The sequence below is a fragment of the Eptatretus burgeri genome, chromosome 11 (genome assembly GCF_056783735.1).
Source record: "Eptatretus burgeri isolate ZD-2024b chromosome 11, Ebu_testis_v1, whole genome shotgun sequence".
In the NCBI taxonomy this organism is placed as follows: domain Eukaryota; kingdom Metazoa; phylum Chordata; class Myxini; order Myxiniformes; family Myxinidae; genus Eptatretus; species Eptatretus burgeri.
The window spans coordinates 74,223,162-74,249,747 of NC_140971.1; the positions used below are offsets into that span (position 1 = coordinate 74,223,162).

Consider the following 26,586-nt stretch of genomic DNA (forward strand, 5'->3'; position numbering starts at 1 on the left):
ACAGAAGAATCCATCCATCGGGACCAAACTCTGTGCAGAGCGTTGGTGCTGCCTAAGCAGTCTCCTGGGCTATTGGGCTCAATCCTGGACCGGTCACCACTCCGACGCAGGATACCAGCAAGCTGGCACTCATCTCGCTGACCTCAGAAGGATGACAGGCAATCAACTCCACCTGGTATTACTTTAACAGCCGAGGGGGGTTTGAACTCAAGATCCGAGGATCCTGAGCCCACCACCCGAACCATTAAGGCAACACCAGGCATATACAGAAGACTGCAGAGTCCAGAAAGGTCATCTTGGGCCATGAAAGGACATCGGCGGATAATTCCAGGTGACTGTGAGCACAGAAAGCTATCCAAGTTTGATTTTCGGTGGTATTTCACCTTGAGAATTGTGCGCATGGTAGAATGAAGCGGTGATTCTCGTGCAAAACCAGTTTGACCTTTTTTCTTCTAAATGAAAAGCGCTATAAAAGAAATAGATCGATTAGTTGATTGAATGAAGCAAAAAGCTTCTTTCTTTCTTTGTTTTTTTTTTTAACTGCAAAAGGCTCACCTGTAAGGTAAAACGTCAATGGTTCGATTGCGACACCACCCAAGGCATCCAATGAATTTTAAATGATCGAGTTGGCAGGATAGCTGAGAGGTATACACCCTTGAGCTGTCCAGATATACACTGTCATCCTGGTGTTTCGCAGACAGGGCGAGGCATCAACGTGTGCTGTGTCGCTCGGATGGACGTTAAACTGGGCGTCCCATCTATTTGTGGATGTTAAATATCTCATGGTCTCCTTCATGAAGACAAGGCGAGCTATTGCCGGCACCCTGAACAAATTTCAGATTCCTGTTCTAACTTACATGGGTCCCAGCAGTGAATGATGTTATCCACAACGATATGCTGCAGATGAAAGAAGAAGAAAGAAAATTATGAAGATATGTTTAGAAATAATAATAAAAATTGCCTGTTCTTTAAGATGCAAATTAATTGCGTGTTAAATGCAATATTACACACATCATCTGCGCATGAATGGGTGACCTGGCAGTAAAACAAGTGTGTGAGCACCCAGTGAGATGACAGCGGCAGGAGGCGGACCTCAAAGTAAACTGTACGGCGGAGCATGCGGCGGCTTTTGGAGAAACATCATTATATGCTGTACATGGATGTTTGCGATCGCCTGTTATATTTTATCAATTTATGCCAGTGTTGCAGTCCATAAAGGAAACCCGATTGGTTGTCACAGAGAGATTTTTTTTCATCAGCAGTCACAACACAAATCATTGAGGAAGTGGCACACCATTTGGGTGATTGAAAAAGACATCAGCATCAGACCATACCTATGGGAGGTGGGTAAAATCAAATGAGATTAATTCACATACAGGGCAGAAAAAATATATATATCGGCATGTGCCAACAATAACGACGATAGCGACAATTAATGTGTGCTTGATGTTTTGTGCACCACCTAATTAATTTGGTTTTCCGCAGTCCGGAACATTAACATGAGGTATGCCCAGGAAATTGGTTTAATCGTGTCTCGGTGTTTGTCCATTGGTTTGGCGGTCGATTGTGGTGCTTATTACGTGATTTCTTGATAGAATTGCATTCCTCACCGACTTGTTTATAATCCCCTTGTCGATGCTACATTGTTTGGTGATATTTAGAGTTATGCTTCTTTTGTCAGCAGTGAACTTTCGTTGCAGGCGGTACGTTACGTTGGAGAAGCGTTCGGTGTATTCTCGGATCGTTGAGGCCCTTTTTCCCAGGGCACCTGGAGATTTGCTCGAATTTTAATAATGTCACCGGCACTTTGTTGCATCTTCTTTGTTTGTGATGCAGTAACCTGACAGTTTGCATCTCGTTCACCTCTTGCGTAGCCACAGCAGTGACTGCAAACCAGCTAGTATCACCTTCTGAATTGTGGGTTGCTGTGAGTTGAATGCCAATACGACAACCATTGCCTTGCAGATGAACATTCAACTCCTGAGCTGTTGACTTCTTTCGAGTTCCACTTGAGTTGTTTTTTTTTTTTGTTGTTGTTTTAAAAAAAAAAAAAAACAACTCGTTACTCGACTTGCTTGCTGATGATTAGATATCAGTCGAAAATTTAACCATCATATGAACGTCGTGTCGATGGAAAACCTGGAACAAAAGGCAAATTCTTCTTGTTTTGATTAATTTTTATTCAAGATGAAGTTTCTGCAGTCATTCAATTTAAGTCCTCTGACTTAAGGTCCATCTGAGGGATGGTGCGCACATTGATGCCTCGGCCTGCATGTGAAATGCGAGGACAGTTTATAGCTGGGCTGGGATTTGAACCCAGGCCACACTGCACAAAGGTGAATGTGCATGCCTCCAAGGCTCTAACCTATCCTGCCAACCTGCTTGAAATAATGTCCCACTTAAAAAAAAAAAAAAAAACTTAAATAAAATGTGCAACAATTTTGTATTCCACAATACAGCATAATGAATCATGTAAATGAAATGAAAAACCAAAATTCTTGTACTCGTTGTGAAAGCAACGAGTCGTGCCTAATTGCTCGTTACCAAGAAAACACAGCTACATAAGAAATTGATTGATTGAAAAGAACCGACCAAGCTATTTTGCCCTTCGGTGCTGAACACCATGGGGATAGCTCTGAATGAATATGACTGGAAACATTTTGATAATACCGTTAGCAGCAGAAGTGCATCAATGGGGGGGGGGGGGGGAAACAAAGATGAGAGCAAAGCCAGTAGGGATGTTTGTATACTTCATGGCAGGGAATCTCAGCGGTAGTATGCTCACCTCTAACTTTTTTTGCTGCTGCTTTTGATTCTCGACGGCATTAAATTCATCGAAAGTTTCCGTCTCATGTAGCGCAAGCAAGGGGAACAGTGTCGTGAAGCACGCCATCCTTCATCGTGGAATGTTTCGCTGATTGATCTGTCAGGTTTAAATTGTTTATGAAATGAAATATTCGACTTGAACACTGACAAACATCGCTCTGGATAACTGATAATATTCTCATCAGATTTCTATCAGATATCATGGAAGGTTTATGGAAGGGGGAACCTTGACTCCAAGTATGCCAATATGTATATGATATCCTACGAAGGTTAGCTCGCAAGAACACGGCTGATCATGCGGAAGCGATGTAATTCCATCATACCAAAATTAAAAAACATCTCTCGAGTTCTCATTGTGCACCTTCACCTGTGTCGTATGTAATCATTGACCTGACGTGCGCATGTTTGGCAGTGCAAGACGGGCCGGGTCCTCCTTCACGACGGACAGTCTGGTTCGTATGAGGTGCAGCTTCGTCTCACACGTGATGTACTCACCATCCAAAAGCTGAACGTGGTCTGCAAGGGAGCGACCAGTAGTGTATGTGCCTCATCTGTTCTTATAAATTGGCAGTTGATGTATATCCTTTGGGACTTTGTATCACTTTGTTTGTTTCTAATAAAGATTATTATTGTTATTATTATTATTATTATTATTATTACCCCACGCATGTGCAGTGAAAAGTGGGGTTAAGTAATTGATTAATGTCCATCCTTCCGTCCATCCATCTGTCTGTCTGCCTGTCTATCAGTTTATGATGGAGGAAAAACTTATCTGAATCAAATGTTATATTTTGAACATGAATAGGAAGACGAGCTTCTCGTTTTACTGTACATTGGCTCCGAATTTGTCCTGACCACACATGCACAGAGAGGAGTGAGATTACATTTTTATTTTCTCTGCCTGCCTGGCGGTCAAACACCTTTGAAAATAATTTCAAAAATGAAACCTACTGTTTTTAAGGACGTTATAAAGGACACAAACACGAGGCATGAAGAACTAGGGTGATGTAAAGTGTCCAAGAGGGTAATGTAATAGACACTGGGTAAAATGGCGGTAAAACCCAGAATTTATTTATTTATTTATACGCCTTTAAACCTATATTTAAATTGAATTATATACTTGAACATTATTATTATTATTATTATTATTATTATTATTATTATTATTGCTGTTGTTATTGATATAAATTCTATACTGTAGAAGAAAAGGAGTGGAGTGAGGCAGAAATTTTGGTGGATAAAATTTAAGCTGAGAATATTCAGTTTAGGTGGTTTCAGAGAGGAGACATGGCAGACATAAGATGACTGTTTATGAATTACATCGAGACACAAACAGTTGGATGAAATTATATCAAAGTGGTGGGAAAATATAAGGTTATCAGAGCAATAATGAAGTAATTGATGTAAGATTGAAAAACAATTCCTTGTGCAGAAGAACTTACCTTCATGTTTCTTCAAGTTCATGATTCTGGGATCCCAGGTTCAAATCACATTCTACTTTGTTGATCTGTTATTGTCTTCTAATGTCCTTGTGCTAGAAGTGACGTACGTGAGGTCTTTCATTAGCCTTAGATCACTGTCCATCAGATGTAACTGACTGAAGGGAGGGGAAGGCGAGTGTGATTGGAAAATGCAGATGGCTTTGTGTTTTTTTTTTCTCACAGGAGAGGATGGTAATTCTCAGAAGACAGAGGGATGGTGGATTTGGACTCAGCGTTAAGGTGCTTCTTTCGTTTTCTTTCTGGCCACTGCCATTGCATTTTTAACCTTCCACCTTGTTCACAAACTTTGCGAAAGGTCATGGAAAGTGATGTGAAGTATGGGAATTGTTTCCTTGTTATGTTTCACAAGTGTAAACTCAACACTCACTTCCATTTTTCATACCCACATTTCTTGCCTGCGGTACTGTTCTCCTGAGTCTGTTGTCCATAGCTCTTTCCTACAGCATTTTAAGTCTGCAGCCCACCTCATAGTCTCTCTCATTTCCTCGACTGATCTTTACTACTCCCACCGAGACCTTGTTATCACCCTTCTCCTGCAACATGTCTTTGTTGTCCCACTATTTTCTCTTTGCCCCATTTTGTCTGTTGATCCATTTCACCCTGTTGTTCTGCCCATCCTTGAGCCTCAAGACCGAGATAAAAATACATATTATAAAAATGTTGTTCACATATTGGGGGTCCATACATCGACCTGCATGGGATGTAAAATCTCAGCATTGAATATCACAGCATTGCTCAAATGGCGGTCTAATTCACTTGCCAGCAAGTCAGTCTGTTGCATGGCATGCTTCGAGAATACAAGAAGTGGGAGGGAGGCAGGAATTAGTGGGGGAGATGGGGGGATGAGGGTAGGATTGCGGAATATCATGCCTTTCATGCCCACCCCATCCTACAAATCTTTCTATTTACTCCGTCACCTCTCCCAACACCATTACCACAATTCTCCTATCTTACATATACTATGTTCCTTCCTTGTTTCAATTTGCTTTTTATCTCAATTTACCTCCTACTCCCCACCTCCTTTTACAAACATAATATGTGTATGGCCTCAAAGTGATCTGAATAATGCATTGCTGATGTCCCATATTTCATGAATGATACATATGAATTGATTGTGAAGCAGAGAAATTATGTAAAATGATTAGGGACACACAGTACATACCAATTCAGTTGACTCTCACAAATTCAAACACCAGTAAATTCGACCAATTCGTATCCGACAATTCAAATAAGGTATTCTTAAGACCATCTGCACCATTTCAAATTCACCATGTCAAATTGACAGGAGTTATTTGTTGAAGTTCAAGGTTTTTCCTTCCGCTGTCTGGCATTCTTTTTACTGACCATTTGTGCTGAATGCAATATCAACCGGCAGAATGGAGCACAAAAACCGAAGCAAATTTGTTTACCTGGAAAAGATTATGCGAAGAGACTCGATGGAGATGAACTTCAAGCAATGATCGAGGATCGCAATGGATAGGCATCTCAACAGGGCATTTCCATGATGTGGACCTGTACCAAACTGACTTCCTGTCCACCGCCCAATATTTGGCTTTTGATTCTCTGCACTTTTAGGATGTCTCATGACTCTCGAGTCCAGATGTATTGAATCTGCTACAAGGAAGAAGATAAATCTGGGGTAACCCCACGATTTGTCATGTTTTAAAATTTTTTACAAACTAGAATTACCCGCTCCCTTTGGGGCATTGCCAAGTCATCCCCCCCCCTCCCAGTGCAAGGGGAGCAGGGGGGTTACTTGTGTTCTTGTCCTGACCCTGGGTACTACCAACACATTTGTAAAATTTGATGGCGATTGGGCCAGCCCTGTTTTCTTTTATGATTTTCGGTTGTACATACTGTATATACGTACATACAGTGGCCCGCAAAAGTATTTACTCCCATCCAAAATTTTCACATTTTGATGCCAGCTGAGCTTATTTCATGTTTTCAAATCAAACTTAATATATGTGTGTATGTTTATATATATATATATATAGTTTTCACAAACTACTCCAAAGTGATAAAGGTTAATAAAAAAATGCAAATAAAATGTGAATAAGATAGATTAACAGAGAAAATCAGATGATTCTCAGTTGCATAAGTATTCAAACCCTTTGCCTAATTCCCCTTAATCACTTCAGGAGGAAATTATTTGTTTGAAAAGTTACAAAATAAGTGCAATAGGTTTCACCTGTATGTAATCAGTGGTTTAACTTAAAAATGAAGTTCCTACACTTATCTCAGGAGTTTTTATGGTGAAACACTTCATCAACCAACAAGGCAAACATGAAGGCCAAAGACGTTTCAAAATAAGTCAGACATAAAAGGGTGGAGAAGCACCATTCAGGAGAGGGTTATAAGAACATTTCAGTCATTAAGTATCCCTTTTAGTATGGTGAAATACATCACAAAGAAGTGGAAGATGTATCATGCCATCCAGACTTTACCCAGATCAGGTCACCCATCCAAACTCAGCATACTGGCAAGCAGAGAACTGATTCAGGATGTCAATGTAAATCCAACAATGACTGAAAGATCTGCAAGGCTCCATGTTATAACTGCTGGCAGTGATGACCGGGTACCAAGACGTCCTGCTTTGATGCAACCCCGCTTTGATCGGACACCTGACCCAGACCCATGACGTTTATTATTTATTATTCAATTGAATTTAGAATGGGATTAAAATATATTGAAATCAAATCAAATGGAAGACCAAAGAGGTACAGTCCTGTATTGGTGTAATCAGAAGGAACCCAAACGAGCAAAAAGAAAAGATTAAGTCATCAAGAGGAACCTGGATAGGATTCACATTTCAGCTGATACTACTCAAATTTCAAACCCATCCAGGCACAGCCAAGTGAGCCTTATCCCCCCCCCTCAAAGAACCCAAATCAGAAAAATTAAATAATTCTGACTGCTAGACTATGCGTCTGATCAGGTTACAATTTAAAATATGTATTCCCCATCACTACTCGATTATAATTGTGAAGTTTCACGTCAATTGATTAAGCAGTTCAAGAGAAAGAATACTTTTGAGATTTTCACTCAATCCAATATGCCTGGTGTTGGCTTCACGGTTAGGATGGTGGGCTTGAGATCCTAAGGTCCTGAGTTCAAATTATGCTTTGCAGTTGAATTAATACCAGGTCGGGTTGACTCAGCCTGTCATCCTTCTGAGGTACCAGCTTGCTGCTTGCTGGGATGATTGAGCCATTCATGTATCCTGTGTCAGAATGGTAACCTGTCCAGGATAGTGCCCAATTGCTGAGGAAACTGCTTTGGCAGCATCAATGCTCTGTACAGAGTATGGTCACAATGGATGGATGGCTGTACAGAGTATGGTCACAAAGCTTGGGGAACATTTATGAGAAGTTCCCCTTGATCTGTCCAGTTGTTCTGGAGAAGAAGATTTTTTTTGATAGGTTTTAGTGTAAACCCAATATGGGTGCCAAACTATGACGTCATATGTGTGAACCTTTTGTTCCTCATGGTTAGGCAGTCATACGTATAAAGTTTCACCTCAATATATTCAGCCACTTCAGAAAAGATATTTGAAGGTTTAAAAAAATCAACAAAAAACAACAATATGGGTGTCGAATTACGTGACCAATGACATCATCAAATTTTTTTTGTGGACCATTTTATCCCCAGATGACCCTCAAAAAGTTTCATACTGATCAGATATAGTGTTCTACATATGCAATTATGACATCATAACGAAGACACCTATGATGTCATAAAAAAAAATCACACTTATTCCCCATGAGGAGTACTTGCTGTGTGCCAAGTTTCAATTTTTACTCTCGCCGAAGGAGAGGGTATTGTGCTTGGGTTCGCTTGTCTGTCTGTCTGTCTGTCTGTCTGTCTTTGTTTGTTACTTAGCAAAAAAAAAACAAACATTTTGACAAGTATGTTGATCGCCTCCGTTTGTTTGTGTGTTTGTGTTTTTTGTGTATTTGTTTGTCCGCTCACCTCCAGCCCAAACTGCTCAACCGAAAATTCAGAAATTTTCAGCGATTAATGCCACCGATCCTGCGATGGTCCCACATTGAGGTTTCATAAAATTTGGTCAATCAAAAAGGTCGAGCTCACCAGTAGGTGAATTTGAACCAAATTTTCTGAAATCCTCAAATTTCATCCAATTGACTTGAAATTTGAACAGGATTTGCATATCAGGTCATTGGAATCAACCACCTATTGCTTTTGAGGTTACCATGGGTTAAAAGGTCAACATCGGCCATCAGGTCAACCCAAAATAGGCCAATTTTTTTAATTGTTTCTAAAATTGTCAATATTCAAATGATTGACTTGAAATTTGAAGACCAATTGCATATCAGGTTGCTGAATTCAACCTCCTATTAATTTTGAGGTTACCATAGGTTAAAAGGTCAACATCGGCCATCAGGTCAACCCAAAAATAGGCCAAAATTTTTAATTGTTTCTAAAATTATCAATATTCAACTGATTGACTTGAAATTTGTAGACCAATTGCATATCAGGTCGCTGAATTCAACTTCCTATTAATTTTGAGATCAACATAGGCCAAAAGACCAATTTAGGCCACATTGGGCCAAATTTTCTAAAATCCTCAATTTTCATCCGATTGACTTGAAATTTGAAGACTATTTGCATATGTGGTCGCTGAACTCAACCACCTATTAATTTTGAGGTCAACATAGAGCAAAATGTCAACTTGGTCAAAATTTCTAAAATCCTCAATTTTCATCTGATTGAGTTGAAATTTGAAAATGATTTACATATCAGGTCACTGAATTCAACCACCTATTAATTTTGAGGTAAACATAGGCCAAAAGGTCAAAATAGGCCAAAAGGCCAATTTGTGCCAAATTTTCTAAAATCCTCAATTTTCATCTCATTGAGTTGAAATTTCAAAATGATTTACATATCAGGTCACTGAATTCAACCACCTATTAATTGTGAGGTAAACATAGGCCAAAAGGTCAAAATAGGCCAAAAGGCCAATTTGTGCCAAATTTCTAAAATCCTCAATTTTCATCTGATTGAGTTGAAATTTCAAAATGATTTACATATCAGGTCACTGAATTCAACCACCTATTAATTTTGAGGTAAACATAGGCCAAAAGGTCAAAATAGGCCAAAAGGCCAATTTGTGCCAAATTTTCTAAAATCCTCAATTTTCATCTGATTGAGTTGAAATTTGAAAAGGATTTACATATCAGGTCACTGAATTCAACCACCTATTAATTTTGAGGTAAACATAGGCCAAAAGGTCAAAATAGGCCAAAAGGCCAATTTGTGCCAAATTTTCTAAAATCCTCAATTTTCATCTGATCGAGTTGAAATTTGAAAAGGATTTAGATATCAGGTCACTGAATTCAACCACCTATTAATTTTGAGGTAAACATAGGCCAAAAGGTCAAAATATGCCAAATGGCCAATTTGGGCCAAATTTTCTAAAATCCTCAATTTTCATCCGATTGATTTGAAATTTGAAGAGCATTTTCACGTCAGGTCGTTCAATAAAACGAGCTATTAATTTTAAGGTCAAAAGGTCAACACAGGACTGATTTCTAAAATTGATAGATAGAGCCAATAACTAAATATGTTACTGTCTCAAAAAGTTGTGGACGAGTTATGACAAAACAAGGTGGATGAGTTGGATAGGTGACAAGAACAAGTGGATTGGATTTTGGTTCGGATCCAGCTCATAAGTGGGATACAAAACATGAACTGTTCCACCTGTTCCACCATATGCGCCCTACCGAGTGCCATTCTACTTTGTGCTGTTTGCCAAGTTGTCACTCCATGAGTGATTTTCCATTTATTTGTTTGTCCGCACAGAACTTTCATGTTTTTATCCACAACCGCTTGTCAGATTGAGAAAAAATTTTCACCATAGATGCAACTACTCATGTGGAATGCTTTGATGATAATTATGATGTTATAGGTTACATGGTGTGGTAGCTATGTTGGAAAAACAAAAACTTTGGACCTATATCTCTGAAACAGCATCAAAGAAAAAATCGAAACTTGGCACACGGAAAGCACTCCTCATGGGGAATAAGTGTGATTTTTTTTCATGATGTCATAGGTTCCTCATTATGACGTCATAATTGCATATGTAGAATGCTACATCTGATCAGTACAAAAATTTTTGAGGGTCATCTGGGGATAAAATGGTCCACAAAAAAAAATGTTGATGACTTCATCGGTCACGTGATTTGGCAGCAACATTGTTTTTAAAAAAAATAGCCTACAAAAATCTTCTCTGAAGTGGCCTGATTCCCTGAATAAATCGAGGCGAAACTTGACACATATGACCACCTATCCATGAGGAACAAAAGGTTCATACATATGATGTCATAAATCACATGGTTTTGCAGCCATATTGGATTTACTCTAAAACCTATTAAATAAAATCCAGAACGGCTGGGCAAATTGAGGGGAAACTTCACACAAATGTTCCCCTGGCCTTGGGTGTGCAAGTTTGTCAAGAAACAATTGATAGGTCACATGGTTTGACAGCCATATTGGATTGAAGAAAAATTTTAAATAATGTTTTCTCTGGAACTTCATTTATGATCTAGTGGTGATGGGGAATACATGTTTAAAATTTCAACTTTATCGGACGCATCGTCTGGCAGCCAGAATTTTTTTTTTTTTTTGTAATTATGTCTCATTAATTACATAACACACCAGTACACAAATGCTACACAAAACACACCACACTACAGAAGTCCTGGCAAGGTTCTGCAATCTCTGATTGCTCTTTTTATTGTTGCCTTGATGCGGTTTCAGAGATACAGAGGTCCAAAGTTTTTCCGTTTTTCCAACATGGCTGCCACACCACGTTACGTATGATGTTATAATTATCAATACAATATTCTACATGAGTTGTCGCTCCAATGGTGAAAATAGGAAATATTACAAACCCGACTCCTCTCATCCACTGCCATTTCTTGGATTCCTCTATTTCCGTGAGTCCGATTTGCATTGAGGAACGCAACATTTATAGTAAACCATTTTGAAATTGCCACTGTTTCATCAAAATGCTGAACATTATGTTTATAAGACGATTTGAATTACAGATTTTGTGCTGGCAACGGCAGGTTGAAGTGCCCGGCGAGCTGAACCAAGTCACTGAAAACACAAAGAGCACATGCACAAAAGGCTTCGTTTAGCATTCATGCGTCATTTTGAAAGTTGTGTGTTGGTTTGATTCCAGACAGAGCAATGACCTTCAAACGTGAAAGTGCAGAGGTGCAAGCCAATCCCATAACATTGGTCCATTTAATGGTCTTTCTATGAGTCCTCGGATGCAAGTGACATTATTGCTTCGGTGTGACTTCATCCAATGTGTTAATATCAGGTGATTTGTTGTCCTTAAACAGGGTGGAGCAGAACATAATGTCCCAGTGGTCGTCTCAAAAATATTCAAGGATCAAGCAGGTATGGAATTCTTGAAGCGATAAACCTTTGCTAGTTCACGTGACCATTGCACTTGAAATTTTCTTCGGTCGTGGTCCGTTCAACTGCCTTGTGAAGTTCCTTACCTTTGTACTTTCTGCATAAGTGTGATTCGTGATTATGGTTTGATATTTCTTTGTCTTGCTGTACAATATTTCACTTAAACACCTCCCCTTCCCCTCCCATTCACCCCACCAGGGGTTGTCGTTGAAGGTGGTGTTAATCTATTTTGGGAGAGATTTTTCTGACACAAACTTTGTTTCGTTGGCAAGTTGCTTCAATATCCTACCTTTCAGTGAATCATCAGTAATCCAATTGGATCAGATGCTGTTCCTTTCTTTTCAAATCTGTTTCATTAGGTCCAGGAATCTGATTTACTTCATGATGGATGCAAAAAGCATTTTGTGTTGTTTGACAACAATTACCAGATTGTCAGGCTCGTTGATGAACAGTCACTGTCCTGCTCCACAGCACACCTTACCACATGAGGTCCATAACCATGGACACACATTGTATCATGATGAATGCTCTTGGGTACATATGAATGTGATTGGTGTTCAAAAGGCAGGAAAGAACAAGTAACCCAAATGCTTATTTCCCGTTCTGACAAATTGACATTTTCCTTGAAAGTGTAAGACACCATCTACATATGAAAAATGCAAAATTAGCGAGATTTTGACTCCCTTCATGCGCAGTACTAGAATAATCACATCAAATTAAACACCAACATGTTGTGTGGATATTGTTTAATTAATTCATATGCATCTTGGATAAGTAGTCAGTTACAAAAAATTCCATCTGCAGGTGTTTTGCAACATTCCCTAAGGACTGTGGTTGTGTTGCTAATGCAGTGCCCCCTGTAGGTTGGGATAACAAGATAGAATTTGGCCAGACTACCAAGTCTACTCTTCATCAAAAAGATACCATGGGGTCTTTACTATCCATCAACTAATGCTAGTTAATGTAACCCCCTTTTAACATCCATCTGAGCGATGAATAACTTTTACGGGGCAACACCCTGTCTGTGTCCTACAGTTTATAGTTATGTCGAGAATTTGTCCAGAGGTGTGAACCTTTCTTTGAGGGCTGCAACTTTGTGTGCAAAAAAGAATGGATTTGTAACTGACTACTTATTCCTCCCACATTGTCCTCATTCTTGCCCACATCCATTATTTGTCCAAGTCTCCCTCTATTTTGTCCCTCAATACTGCTGTTTGTGGACCCACTCTCCTTCTACTGTCCTATTGTTCTATTACATCCTGATCTGTTCTATGGTCTCGCTCCTCCCCGAGCTTCCACGTTGAAAACAAAAAAAACCTGTACCTCAAATGTAGTGCCACCTATAGGTTAGGACAGCTATTGTACTCTGCTCATTCCCAATTCCATATCCAGGCGATGCATACCACCAGCACAGGGCACCAAAGGAAAGGCAGCCTGGTGTTGGCTTAGCAGTTAGGGTGGTGGCTTGGGATCCTAGAGTCCCGAGTTCAAACCCTGTTGGCCACTAAATTAATACCAAGGGGTTGATGCAGCCCATCATCCTTCCAAGGTCAGCAAAATGAACTGGCAATAGGGGCACTGCATCAGTGGCATAGCTACCAATGATGCAACCAGCAGCCAAAAAAGGCAGCACACAATGGGAACCAAAGGAAGGGAGTACTCAGTTTTTACTTTGTTTGTTTTCTTGTTTTCTTGTTTGTCTGGGCGATATCTCGGGCACCTTTTTGAGCTCGGAAGCTGATATTTAGACACAACATTGAACACGGGATTTGGCTATAAAAGGGTATTTTTGATTTATTGATTGAACATTTTTCAGATCAGATTAAGCATGATTTATTGATTAAATTTTTTAATTTTATTATTTTCAAAATTGGAGTGGTTTTATTGTTGTTATTACTTTTGTAATTTGAAGTGTCTTGGAAAAATGCCCCGATAAGGTGGAAAGGCGCTCAACCTTAGCATGCCATTTTTCCCCCAAAGCGGGAAAAAGGTAATAAAACATGGAAATTCCTCTGGAATGTTTTTGCAATTTTTTTTTATTATCAATTAATCGATTAATTTTTCATTTTTCGATGAATTACTCAATTTTCAAAAAGTTACAGATTCGGATAAAACAGTGGTGGTTTCGGTGTGCTATTAGACAATTGGTTAATAAACTAATTATTTCACGATTATTATTTATTTATTTTAATTACGAAATTAATGAATCAATCAATTATTGTACACTGTTCCTTCCCAATTCCGTCTCCATGTGCTTCACGGTGGCATCGCTGGAAGCCGAAGGCGCCCGGCGATGTTGCGCGCTCGAGGATTTGTTATATATTTATTTGGTTTTGGGGTGGTGTACTTTGAATGTACTTTTACTTGTTTGGAATTTGTTCAGTGTGCTGGCAGATACTTCAGCTGTGTTTCATATAAAGACACCATAAAATCTTTAATGTTCACCAACTAATGTTTGTAGATCTGTCCTCAAATTGACGTCGATATAAGGGACGGCACACTTTGTGATACAATGCCTGGCCTGTGAAGCACAGTACCTTTTTGTCCACAAAGTCGAGGCTCATGTAAAGGCCCAGTCACACCTTGACGTTTTAGCCAGCGATGGCAACGTATTAAAATGTATGTAAAACGCTGGCTTACGTTGAACTTTTGATGTTTTTAAAAAAAAATTCGGCCTACACAACCTATGCCCAACGATAGTCTAACTTAGGCATAGCGCGTTGCACGCATCGCCGACGATGTCGTGACGTAGCCTATTAAAAGGCTGACGCACAACGATTCGAATCATAACTGCCGTAGAAATGGAAGTGTCAACATCGCGGTCACACCTTGGCGATCTTGCCAGCGTATGTCGACCTAAGAAAAATGTGTCTAAAACGTTGGGGCACGTCAAATACGGAATGAGTAATTTTGGTATACGTGAGTAGAACGCTAAAGTACGCTATCATACGTCGTAGTAAGTAGAGTATGTCAAGAGATTTTAAACATGTTCAAAATTTTACGACGTACTCGGCGTATGACACACGTTCCGCATGCGATGGGGATAAGTTTTACACACGATATGTGGACGCTTACACACGTCCACAAAGGCTACTTATAAGCTACTCATAAGTCGAAACACGTCGCGGTAATGTCTTTTTTACGCGAAACTTATTTCTAACTTATGTTTGACGTGCTTTGAACCAATTCTTTATGTCGTCCCAACACACATCGACGTATGTAGACGTATTCCAATGACGTCTTCCGGTCGACAAAAAAAAATAAATGAACGTGTTTCTAGCTTACAACTGCCATATAAAGACGTGTTCCCAGCGGTTTTGGGAATTGGTATATAAAAATGCTGCTCATAAAAGGGGAACCCAACAGTGTTTTCGAGTCCTTTTTGAGTCGATGTCCATGTCAGCAGTATCAGTATCAGTATCAGTATCAGTATCAGTATTAGTATTAGTATTAGTAGTAGTTTGTTCATGTTGGCAGTAGTAGGTGAGTGTGAGGGGGAGGGTGTGGGTTATGATGGATCCTCCTTGCGTCCGTGTGTCCACGGGTAGGAGACATCTTTTCACCATTGTTCGAAGTTCTTCGCGGCTAATTTTTTATGGGGCTTTTTCAACAATGAGCTATAGCTTGTTTTTACGATTTAGGTCTATTCATAACGGGTTGGACAAATGCACAATGAACTAATAATGTGCATAGAGCGCTTTGATTACTTATAGATACGATATACCAACGAATAATTATCGTGAAGCCGGCGTTCACAAACTATGCCCAACGATAGCCTAACTTATCCATATCGTGCGGCAGTTTATCTTTGCCGGTGACGTGGGGTTTGTTATTCATAGGCTGCCACTCAACGATTTAAATGGCTGCATCTCCACCATTGAAAGTAGACGCTTGCACTCAACAATTGGATTTTTTTTACACTCAACGACTTTTAAACGGTACCACTCAAGTATTTTCATTGTTTACAATGAACGATTTAAATTGCTGTCACTCGCCTTTGTTTTTTGACGCTGGGGTTTTAAAATTTGAAGCGTTTCTTCTGAACGTGTTAAAACGCTCAAACTCGACTATTTTAAATAGACGCTGCCGATGGACAATTGGAATCATAGCCAAGCTAGACATCGAAGTGTGAACATCCTCGTCATGCTGAAGAAAAGTTTGAAGAATGCTGCAAATAAGTGTCCTGGCCGTGGCCGTGGACGCTGACGCAAGGACGATCCATTATACCGACGTCTTTCAGCCTATGAGTAACTTAAAAGTAACGTCTGTCGACGTGTGGCAACGATCGCGTAACGTGCCAACAACACGTTAATCATAGGTTAGAAATAAGTTTCGGGTACGCTAAACATTACCTCGGCGTGTCTCAACTTATGATTAACTTACAAGTAGCATGTGTTGACGTCTGTCAACGATCGCAGACCGTGCATACAACTTGTGGCCAGCGTAGCGGAACGTGTGAGTCATACGCCGGCATACGTCGTCAAATTTCAAGCATGAAAAAAATTGAGGACAACCAAAAAGTACAACGTTTAAAGCCAACGTACAACGACGTATGGCAATGTTTTTCAGCGTGCTCTCAATGTTATCAAAACTTACCCATAACGTATTCAACGTGTGCCAGCGTTTTAGAATTTTTTTTTTAAAAATCGGCATACGTTGGCTAAAACGTCAAGGTGTGACCGGGCCTTAAGAGCGAGATGATGAACAGTGGAAAGGTAATGCACTGACAGTGGGGCATTGGGCCAAGCAAAGGAATGGATCAACGGGAGGAGTGGAGAGGGAAGGAAATGTAATGTAGTGACCTGTAGTATTTTGTGGATAGGTAAAGTGCAGTCGTGGGCTACTACCTTGAAGCACTGATTGAAAGATAGTATTGTGAACGTATAATATAGGAATTTTGGAATTTTATTATAAAATCTTCTTTGCAATTTGTCTGTGGTCTTGACAGCCTCGTGCAACGTATGAATTTTGTTAATTTTAGGCAATTTTAGGAAAAAACGAACTTGGATTATCCATGAATGACTATGAATACATTTCAGCTTTCATCCCCAACTCATCACAAAAATCTCTCCGCTGCTCTTCTTTTTTTTTTTTTCGATTTGTGTCATTGTGTTTATATCACAGCAGCATGCAGTCTGCAGCTTAAACATATGGTTTTTATCTGGCTACTCAATAATTGAAACTGCCATCTGAAGTCATCCCCGATCCATGTCCTTTTCTAACCTCGCCCCTATATCTATGTGCTTGTTAATCTTGTTAATCTGAACACAGACTGCCCGTTACTCAGTGATATCACATTCCTTCCTCAGTTGCTCTGTGATGTCTTCTGCATTTACTCTCAATAACGGAGCAAGCCATGCTGTTAATTGCAACAGAACTTTGTTCTATGAATGTTGTCAATTTCAAGAACTAGAAATACGCAAAAGGATCCCTCCTGGAGGAAGAGGATTTGTTTTCAGAATTGGCATCATTTCCCCACCCTCAATACCCCCTTCCCCCTCCCCCTCCCCCTTCCTATCTGGCAAGGGTCACTGGTTCACCACTTGCACTATTCCACATGTACAGGAGAAAATCGCAAAACGTCTTCCCACACTTGTGGCGGGATTGTGGGGGTGGGGGTGTTATTTAATGGGGACGGCCTAATCCTGGTTACCCGAGCAAGGTTGCAACTTGTTGGATATTGACCGAGCCATTTTGGTTTATTTCATGATCAGATGTACGTTCAGAGAATTGCCTTATTTTAGTGAGATTGCAAATTAATCATCATTTTGCCACCTTCCAGTTCTGAGCAAGGACAGAATTCTGAATTTAGGAATGTTCATCATATTGAACAGACATGAAGCTAGTTGTCTTGTCTATATAGTTATAATTACAGTGAAAAGGAGAAATTGTTTTGGGTATTAATGAAACATGCCATGGCCAATTGATTTTTCATTCATAAAAAGCTGGTGGCAATGTAATCATATTTTCCATTTACAAAAGCAAAGTTTCTTGGTGTGTGCTGGTTGCTGTAAGTATGATTGTATTGGTGCAGCATTGGATTGTGAAAATAATAGGATTAATTTTGTTTTAAGTACAGTACATATATATATATATATATATATATATATATATATATATATATATATATATATATATATATATATATATACATATTTGACGTTAAAGAGCTTGATGGCATACAAACATAATAATGAATCACATTTGCAGTTTCAGAAAGCAATATTTAAAATGATAAAGATATGGATAAACACAGAGATGTTGTGGAGCTAATACCTCCCTTGGAGATTTTTGAACACCGATTAATATGACACTCAAACAGTATTATGTGAGTAGGACACAGAATTGCCATGCTGGTACTGCACAAAAAAGTTGGCCCTTGACTACCAAACTTAATGTGGTTAGCGTAGCCGCTCCAAGTCTGGGAGTCCAGTGGTTCGAACCCCGGCTGAGTCGTACCAAACACGGCTTCACTATCAAATGCACAGACTCGGCCTCTTGATATGATCATAAAATTTATTTGATAAGTCGCGTCACTTTTGTTTGGATTGTCACTAAAAATGCAAACTACTTGTATAAACGTCTTACATTTTCACATGAATATAATATGAAACATGTGCAATTTGTCCTGCAATCCTCATGTGTTGTTTGTGCACTGCTGTGTTCCAGTGAATCAGACTGGCGTGCTGTTTGTAGGCGATGCTATCTTGCAGGTGAGACTGGAGAAAACTTCCTAAGGAATGGTATAAAAAAATGTTTTTGATTATTTTGTATTTTTTAATTTATTTACTTTTTTTTATTTACGGAGGAACAACACTTGAAACATTAGCCGCACTTTCTTCTCCATAAAACAGGGCTGTCAGGATGGCCTAGAAGTATGCACACTCGCCTCTAAGCTGTCTAGCCTGTGGTGGGATCCAGACCTGGCTACAACAGGTCGTCTTGGTGTTTCACAGACATGGTGATTCATCAATGTGAGCCATCTCTTGGGTGGATGCTAAACGGACGCACCATCTGCCAGCATTCGTTGGTAGACGTAAAAGATCCCACAGTGTCCTTCGCGAAGAGTAGGCGAGCTGTTGCCGGCACCCTGAACAAATTACAAATTCCTGTCCTAACCAGCAGAGGGCACTGCAACAGTGGCACAGCTGTGGGCACAGCCAGTGAGGCTTCTCTGCAGTCTTGTGCGACACACGAATGAAGAAGTGGTGAAACATAATTTCTTTTACAAATTCCTTTGCCTTTTGAATCACCAACATACTTAGTGCTGTACATTGGAAGAAAGCCACTCGCTCAGTAATTCATTCATTCTGACCGAAAACTGAATGCTACTACTGACAGTGGGTAATTCATATCAGGCAGGCCTTTACCAACACCACACAATTATGGACACATTAAATTATTCTCTGTCATGATTCAAACAGGATTTTCCTTTATTCTTGTTATTTTGGCATCGCCACATTCACCATTGTTCTTGTTTTCATTGGTGCCTTCTTCATACCTAGGTGAATGGGATCAACGTGACGACTTGTACCCACGATGAGGTTGTAAGTGATTGGGGTGGGGGTTGTGAGAGTTCTTGATAACTTTTCATTGAACTTGATTTTGTGGCACAAACACACTTCAACCTCGGTGGGAGAACGGTGCCCGGCTGATGATCCATGCTGTCGGGAAAGTGTGTATGCGTTTCTGTTCGTTTGTTTTTGTTTGTGTGTGTATACGTTTGTTTGTGTGTGTACATTTGTTTTTGTTTGTGTGTGTACGTTTGTTTGTGTGTGTGTGTGTACGTTTGTTTGTGTGTGTGTGTGTTTGTTTGTTTTTGTCTGTTTGTATGAATGAGTATGTGTGTGTGTGTGTGTGTGTGTGTGTGTGTGTGTGTGTGTGTGCATGTGTGTGTGTGTGTGTGTGTGTGTGTGTGTGTGTGTGTGTGTGTGTGTGTACGTTTGTGTGTGTTTGTTTTTGTCTGTTTGTATGGATGAGAATGTGTGTGTTTGTTTTTGTGTGTGCATGTTTGTTTGTTTTTGTCTCTATGTATGGATGAGTGTGTGTGTGTGTGTGTGTGTGTGTGTGTGTGTGTGTGTGTGTGTGTGTGTGTGTGTGTACGCTTGTGTGAGTGTGTGTGTGTACGTTTGTGTGTTTGTTTGTTTTTGTCTGTTTGTATGGATGAGTATGTGTGTGTGTACGTTTGTGTGTTTGTTTGTTTTTGTCTGTTTGTATGGATGAGTATGTGTGTGTGTTTTTGTCTGTATGTATGGATGAGAATGTGTGTTTGTGTGTGTGTGTGTGTGTGTGTGTGTGTGTGTGTGTGTGTGTGTGTGTGTGTGTGTGTGTGTGTGTTTGTGTGTTTTGATGTTTGTGTGTTTGTTTTTTAAATTTTTATTATTATTTTTTTTTGTGTGTGATAGAATTGTTAGGAACAGTTGAAAAAAAATGACCATTTTTACAGCCATTTTTCCCTGCTGTGCAGGGGTTAGGCTTTTTCTTGAGGCAATGTTTTTTTATGGCCGGATGCCCTTCCTGACGCCAACCCTGGTCGCCTCTTACGACACACAGGGATATGGTACACCTATTCTAACCGGGGCATACACCGGGACCAGTACACTGGTACTCACTTTGCCGACCTCAGATGGATGACAGGCTGAGTCAACCCCCTGGTGTTAATTCAGCAGCCAACGGGGCTTGAACTCAGGATCCTGGGATCCCAAGCCATCACCCTAACCACTAAGCCAACACCAGGCTCTGTTAGGAACAGTTGTTTGTGAAAAAACGAGATGTGTTTGTGTGTGTGTGTTTTGTGTGCATGCATGAGCAGTCATGTGGCTTGCACATCTGAAGACACACACACACACACACACACACACACACACACACACACACACACACACACACACACACACACACACACACACACACACACACACACACACACACACACACAACCCAGTGCATCATTCAATGTTATAAACTTCCTCCCTACTTTATTGGATGAAAATTACTTCCAGAACGACATCTGTGCATTTTCATCTGGGGGATCGGGTTCAGGTCTACGCCAAGCTGGAATTACATTGTCGAGTTATAGAGAGAATCCTTGATATTTAATCACAAACAAGGTCTGCATTTAAAATTGAGTTTTATTATTTGCAGAACTCGCCTGCGGAAGACAATGCATATTGGAATAAAACAATTATGTAAATGCAAACAAATACACGTGAAGCTCGTTCGATGTTGCGTGCACAAGTAAGTAATTTATGTAAGTTTACAACGAGAGTAACAGTGATCCAGGTCTCAAGTTCAGGGTGTGTTGGACCTGTATGGATTCTTACTCGAGATGTAAACACTTGAACTCAGACTCATAATTGTGATTTTGTGTTTTTTTTTTGACTGGAAACATTAATGAAACACTCGGTTGAGTCCATCCTAGCCATAATATATAAAGTTTACACACAAAATATTTCCTCTGACCATCAAAATGTTATTCATAATAAACAAGCAAACAATCATTACCTAGATTTAGTTATCATTATGCCATCAATGACGTGTAATCGAATGGGGTGGAATCAACAGACAATCTCTGTAGTGTAGAGTGTCGAGAAAATATTTCAATATTCCATAATAGAGATTTGTAAAATCTTAATCTTCAGCTCAAGGACTATCTATTTATTACTTGTGTACACAATTCGAGGGGGAGGGATGGTTTAAGGTTAAATTGACAAAACTTAAAATTGTGAAAAGGAAAAGAAGTGAGGTGAGAGAGAGATGAGAGAGAGGACAGAGTCAGGGTTATGTGGGAAGTGAAAGGAAAGCAGGTTTGGGAGCAAATAGTTTTATTTGGGGGTCAATGTAAGGTGAACGTATGAAGTCCTGTATAAGCATTGGGGGTGGGCGGGGGGGGGGTTAGGGGGGTATTCTGTCCTATTTGCACACCTCATAAATGTATGGCCGATGATTATCTTCATAATATGATTAACTCCCCATGTATTATATAACTTAGATTAAACACTGTTTGGCCACTTCACTCGTACTTGTACCTTTAGTCCAGTCATCCCATCATTTGCTTGAATCACAGTGTTTAAGCCACTTGGAATGTGACATAACAATCTACATATAAAGTCTGACATCCTCTCTCTCTCTCTCTCTCTCTCTCTCTCTCTCTCTCTCTCTCTCTCTCTCTCTCTCTCTCTCTCTCTCTCTCTCTCTCTCTCTCTCTCGTCTTTGGAGTGTCAGCCACGACTCCTCCTGGACAGGCTCATATATCTAATCTGGCTTCCAAAGACCGATGCAGATTGGCCATTTTTTTTTTGCTGTGCCAAGTCTTTCCTCTTTACCATGAAATTTCTTCTGGCCCCTTCCTTGCCTTTTAAACAATGGAGCAATTCTATATGCCAAAACCCCATTCCTTCCACCACTTCTTACTCCTGGAAGCTTTAGAAACAAAAGCTTTGTGAACATTACTAACATCACCAACCAAGAGGTCAGGGTCCGGCTCAGAGCCTGCTGACACAACCTGCATGGAGGTGACGCCTGCATGGCTCTCTGATGAAACCTTATGGCAGAAACATATCCAATATTTACTTAAAATGCTGACTTGCAGATACTTCCCCATATTGGAAATTTTAAGAAAAGATCACTCTCAATATCGTCTATTCAAAGGAATATATATATATATATATATATATATATATATATATATATATATATATATATATATATATATATGTATATATATATATATATATGTATATATATATATATGTATATATATATGTATATATATATATATATATATATATATATATATATATATATATATATATATATATATATATATATATATATATATATATAGTGGTTTTCCTGGACAGTGTAGGATGTTGGCTGTCCCTCTTCTTCACATGGGCTCATTTGTTGTACTCATCATTACTCGTGTCAAGTGATTTTGTACACATTATTTTTTGCTGTTGGGTGTTGGAATGCAATATAAGCTCCAGATGGCTTTTTTGTCAGTGGTAGCTACTCTGGAATCTTATACATGCACATAATTTAAGATTGCATGAGATGGCATGTTCCATGATGTTGCACCTTCACCTGCAGGCACCTCACAAAAATGACAATTGTCATATGATTCATTGCTGGCAGAATTTAAAACCTGGATTAAAACAGTTAATATCCAAGCACAATGCTCTTGAGAAATCCTATTTGTATCATCATCAGCTTAAAGAGATCCTTTATGAGGTGCTTCTTATGTGGAGATGTCAATTAGGAAACTGTTCCAATCCCTTGGATCTCGGCACAAATATTCCGCGTACACCAAATGTCCAGTTTGTTATTGGTCTCGAGTACAAAGTTATCAGACAAGGCTGAAGAGAAACGCTATCTTTACAAGATGTCGATGTTATTGTTATCACCTGCATTTTGATGGATGTGTTTGTGAAAGGTACGGATTCTGCAAAACGCCAGTGAAGAGGTGACACTCACTGTAAGATACTTGCAGGAAGCTCCATCTTTTCTAAATCTGCCCACTCTTGATGATGGTGGTGAGATTTGAACATCTAGCATTCTTGACTGTGTTACATGACATTTTAACTTTTTCAACCCTTGTTGCTGCCTCTATTGATAAAGTCCACTTCATCACAATGCTTGTGCGAGGACAATGAAAGGCACTAACTGAGTTTGGAATACAGGAGCAAAGAGCAAAGGGGAAAGGAATATTTGTTCATTTATATATTATAATTAATTTTTGTATCATTTTGTATTATTTAAAAGATCGATGAGATGTGTGGACTGTCTATTGTAAGTCCTCGTAGTAGCAGCTCAACGACGGGAATGGCCCTTTTGTAACCTCATTCTGCAAGCACAGTCTGCTCAAAATGGCTACATTTCAGAGCTGTGTAATCAATCTAACTAATGAGATAGCCACACACCTCACCAAACAGCATCTTCGCCCGCATGCCCAGCTACGAAGCAGCAAGAGAGCATTTTCCAAAATTATATGGTAAAATGATTGTGACTCGTCTTGCAATCCAACAAATTCCAAAACCATTCAGAACAATCAAACATTTCTGGAAAAATACACACAGATTCCAGCCATTAAGGCCTCGCGTCCTGGCACTTTGTATACGAAAAGCTGTTATTGTTGTAGTGACTTTTCAATTGCTCACATCAATTTCAAAATTGGGATTTTTGACATCAGATGGTATTGTCAGAAAAAATAAAAAGCAAGAGTTTGACTTCCCAACTGAGATGAAGGTTGCTATATAGGTTTGGCAACAATGTTTTTAACGGTCATTTATTTTCTCATTTTTCTTTAACTGTGTGCAGACGTATCACTGCTCATCTTACAGGATGATGCAAAGGAAGCTAACTTACTTTTGAGCTTTCTAATCTGAGTTTGATTCCCAAATTGACTCTTAAAACTGCCGGATCGGTGCTGCACATGTTTACTGTTATATAACAAAGTGCCTGTCCCTTGGATAAACTTGAAAGCTTAGTGTCCCATCTGCTCACAATCCACTGGAGGACTTCAATGATCCTGTGGCATCTTTCGTGAAAAGTAGGCAAGTTATTACTGGCGCCCTGAACAAATTACTACAAATTCTTGTCCACCTTCTGTCAAATTCGAACTTCAGGCCTGGTGCAGGGTTTGGGAAATGATTGGGCCAGTAACTTTCCTCGGCCGACCCCACAAGAAGGTGGAGTAATTTGGACCATTAAATAAGTGGTAGCTGTAGATAGCACTGATAAAACCTGTTTTTCTTTCTATTTTTTTGTTAATACAATCTACAAAAACATTTAATCTCATGTAAAATAAAACAGAGTTGTAAGGAAGTAGGTAAAAAGAGGAGGGGTAGTTGGCAGATCTGTGATCTTGCTTTTTTTATAATAAAGTTGACGCTCATGAAGGAACTAGAACATAGAATAGATCAGGACGCAACAGAACAAAACTAGAGGGGGACCACTCGGTAGAGTGCAAAACCTTCGCCGCCAATACTGCTGGGTCACTTAAGTGAACCTGATATCCTATTCATTGTAGGTCAAAACGGATCAGACTCTACTGAACCACGATTGAATAAACTAAACTAGATCGACGCGCATGTAGAAATGGCAAAAAAATAAAATCGAAATTTTAATGAAAAAAAAAGTTGCAAAATTTTTTTTTTCTCTCTAACAAATTTTTTTTGGGGGGGGGGAGGGTTGAAATCACTTAAAACATGTAGAAATGCAAAAAAAAATTTCAAATATTTTTCAAATAAAATCGAAATTAAAAAAAAAAAGTTGCAAATTTTTTTTTTCTCTAACAATTTTTTTTTGGGTTGGAAATCACTTAAAACATGTAGAAATGCAAAAACAAAAATTCAAATATTTTTTCAAAATGGCTGCCATAGCCGCCATATTGGACTTTGGACCAAGTCCAAAATCTAATGGCATGATCCTTGAACCATACCTAACCACCCCCCCCCCCCACCAAGTTTCGTCGAAATCCGTCCAGGAGTTTTTCCGTAATACTGTTCACAAACAAACAAACAAACAGGGGTGAAAACAGTAACCTCCGTCCATCTTCGATGGCGGAGGTTAACGAGTAGCAGAAGGAGAGTGGGGAAAACACAACAGCTGGGTTGAGGGTCAAAATCGAGAGAGAGACTTTGAAGATAAGGGATGTGAGGAATAATGAGGACTAAGGGAGAGAGAACACAGGGGGTGGACAAGATAGATACAGAAGCAAACTCACAGGAAGGAAAATATGAAAGTTGGAAAAAGTGAGGTTGGGTCGAGTGAATGGGGGTGTAAAAGATCTTTGTTTTAGAAGGGGGATGGTGGTGGACAGCTGTCCTGAAAACTTCGAGGGAAGAACGAGATTGATGAGAATGTGAAAGTTGATTCCACAGGCAGGAGAAAAGGAACGAATGAGTGGAGGTGAGTGGTGATTCTCGATTTGGTGAGTTTCACGATAAGGAGGTTACTAGCAAACCTTGTGCACCCTGCAGAAACTTGGGGAGGACAGAGCCTGGCAGAGCAGAGGGTGCAAGACCAGAAAGGAGGTGGCAGAAGACAGAGGCAGACAGCCACAAGACACCAACCTGTTTGCAATGGGAAAGTGATAGGCCCATTAAACTCAGCTTCATCATCAGAGATTCCAATGTTCTTGAAGGCCTTGGCTTCCACAGCATCAAGCTGAGCAGGGATGAGGCAGGAGTGCCAGCCCAAAGGAGAAAGCAGTACTCCATAAAGCTGGGGATGAAGTCCTTGTCGGTGGATAAGAAAGAGTTCAGGTGTGCCAAGTAAGGACTTTGCACGACAGAGGATGCTTAGTCTGTGACTGGCTTTAGAGGTTAACTTAGAGGTGTGGTTTGACCAAGAAAGATCATATCTGATAGTGAGGTCCAAAAGTTTGAGTGACAATCATCTCTCAATCATCATTACCAATAGGGGACATCCATTTTGCATCATGCGTGCAATGCATTGTAGGAATCCAGGTGATAAGTCACTGAAGTTGAAATCAGAAGATGGATTTTCATTTTTACTCATGAGATTTCCACAACATGGCCAACTCGTGAAGTAGGGTGTCCATGATCAAATTTGCATGACTTGCTCACAAATATATGCTCTGTGACATGTGATCTTTTGACAAAATATGGAGGTTTCATCATTTGGTAAAGGTCAAGGTCAACGACAAAGATTAAGTCAATCTTTTATCTTTCATTTCATGGCATGTTGCCTGAATGACAGAGAAAGAGCAATTCAAAAGCTTCAAAATGACACTCAAAGCATATTTTTATGTTAACTGGAAGCAAAGTTTTGGCACAATGAAATC

General features: G+C 39.7%; 1 protein-coding gene across 3 annotated transcripts in view; it reads left to right on the plus strand.

Annotated features, from left to right (window-relative positions):
- SNTG2 (syntrophin gamma 2) overlaps window positions 1–26,586 on the plus strand; it is a 322,790-nt gene that overhangs the window by 130,342 nt on the left and 165,862 nt on the right. For all 3 annotated transcript variants that reach the window (XM_085847014.1, XM_085847013.1, XM_085847016.1), the window contains exons 3-8: window positions 3,239–3,364; window positions 4,491–4,547; window positions 11,702–11,759; window positions 18,447–18,490; window positions 19,283–19,324; window positions 23,212–23,311. In XM_085847014.1, coding sequence (XP_085703140.1) covers window positions 3,239–3,364; window positions 4,491–4,547; window positions 11,702–11,759; window positions 18,447–18,490; window positions 19,283–19,324; window positions 23,212–23,311 — 427 coding nt within the window. The remainder of the gene's footprint in view (window positions 1–3,238; window positions 3,365–4,490; window positions 4,548–11,701; window positions 11,760–18,446; window positions 18,491–19,282; window positions 19,325–23,211; window positions 23,312–26,586) is intronic.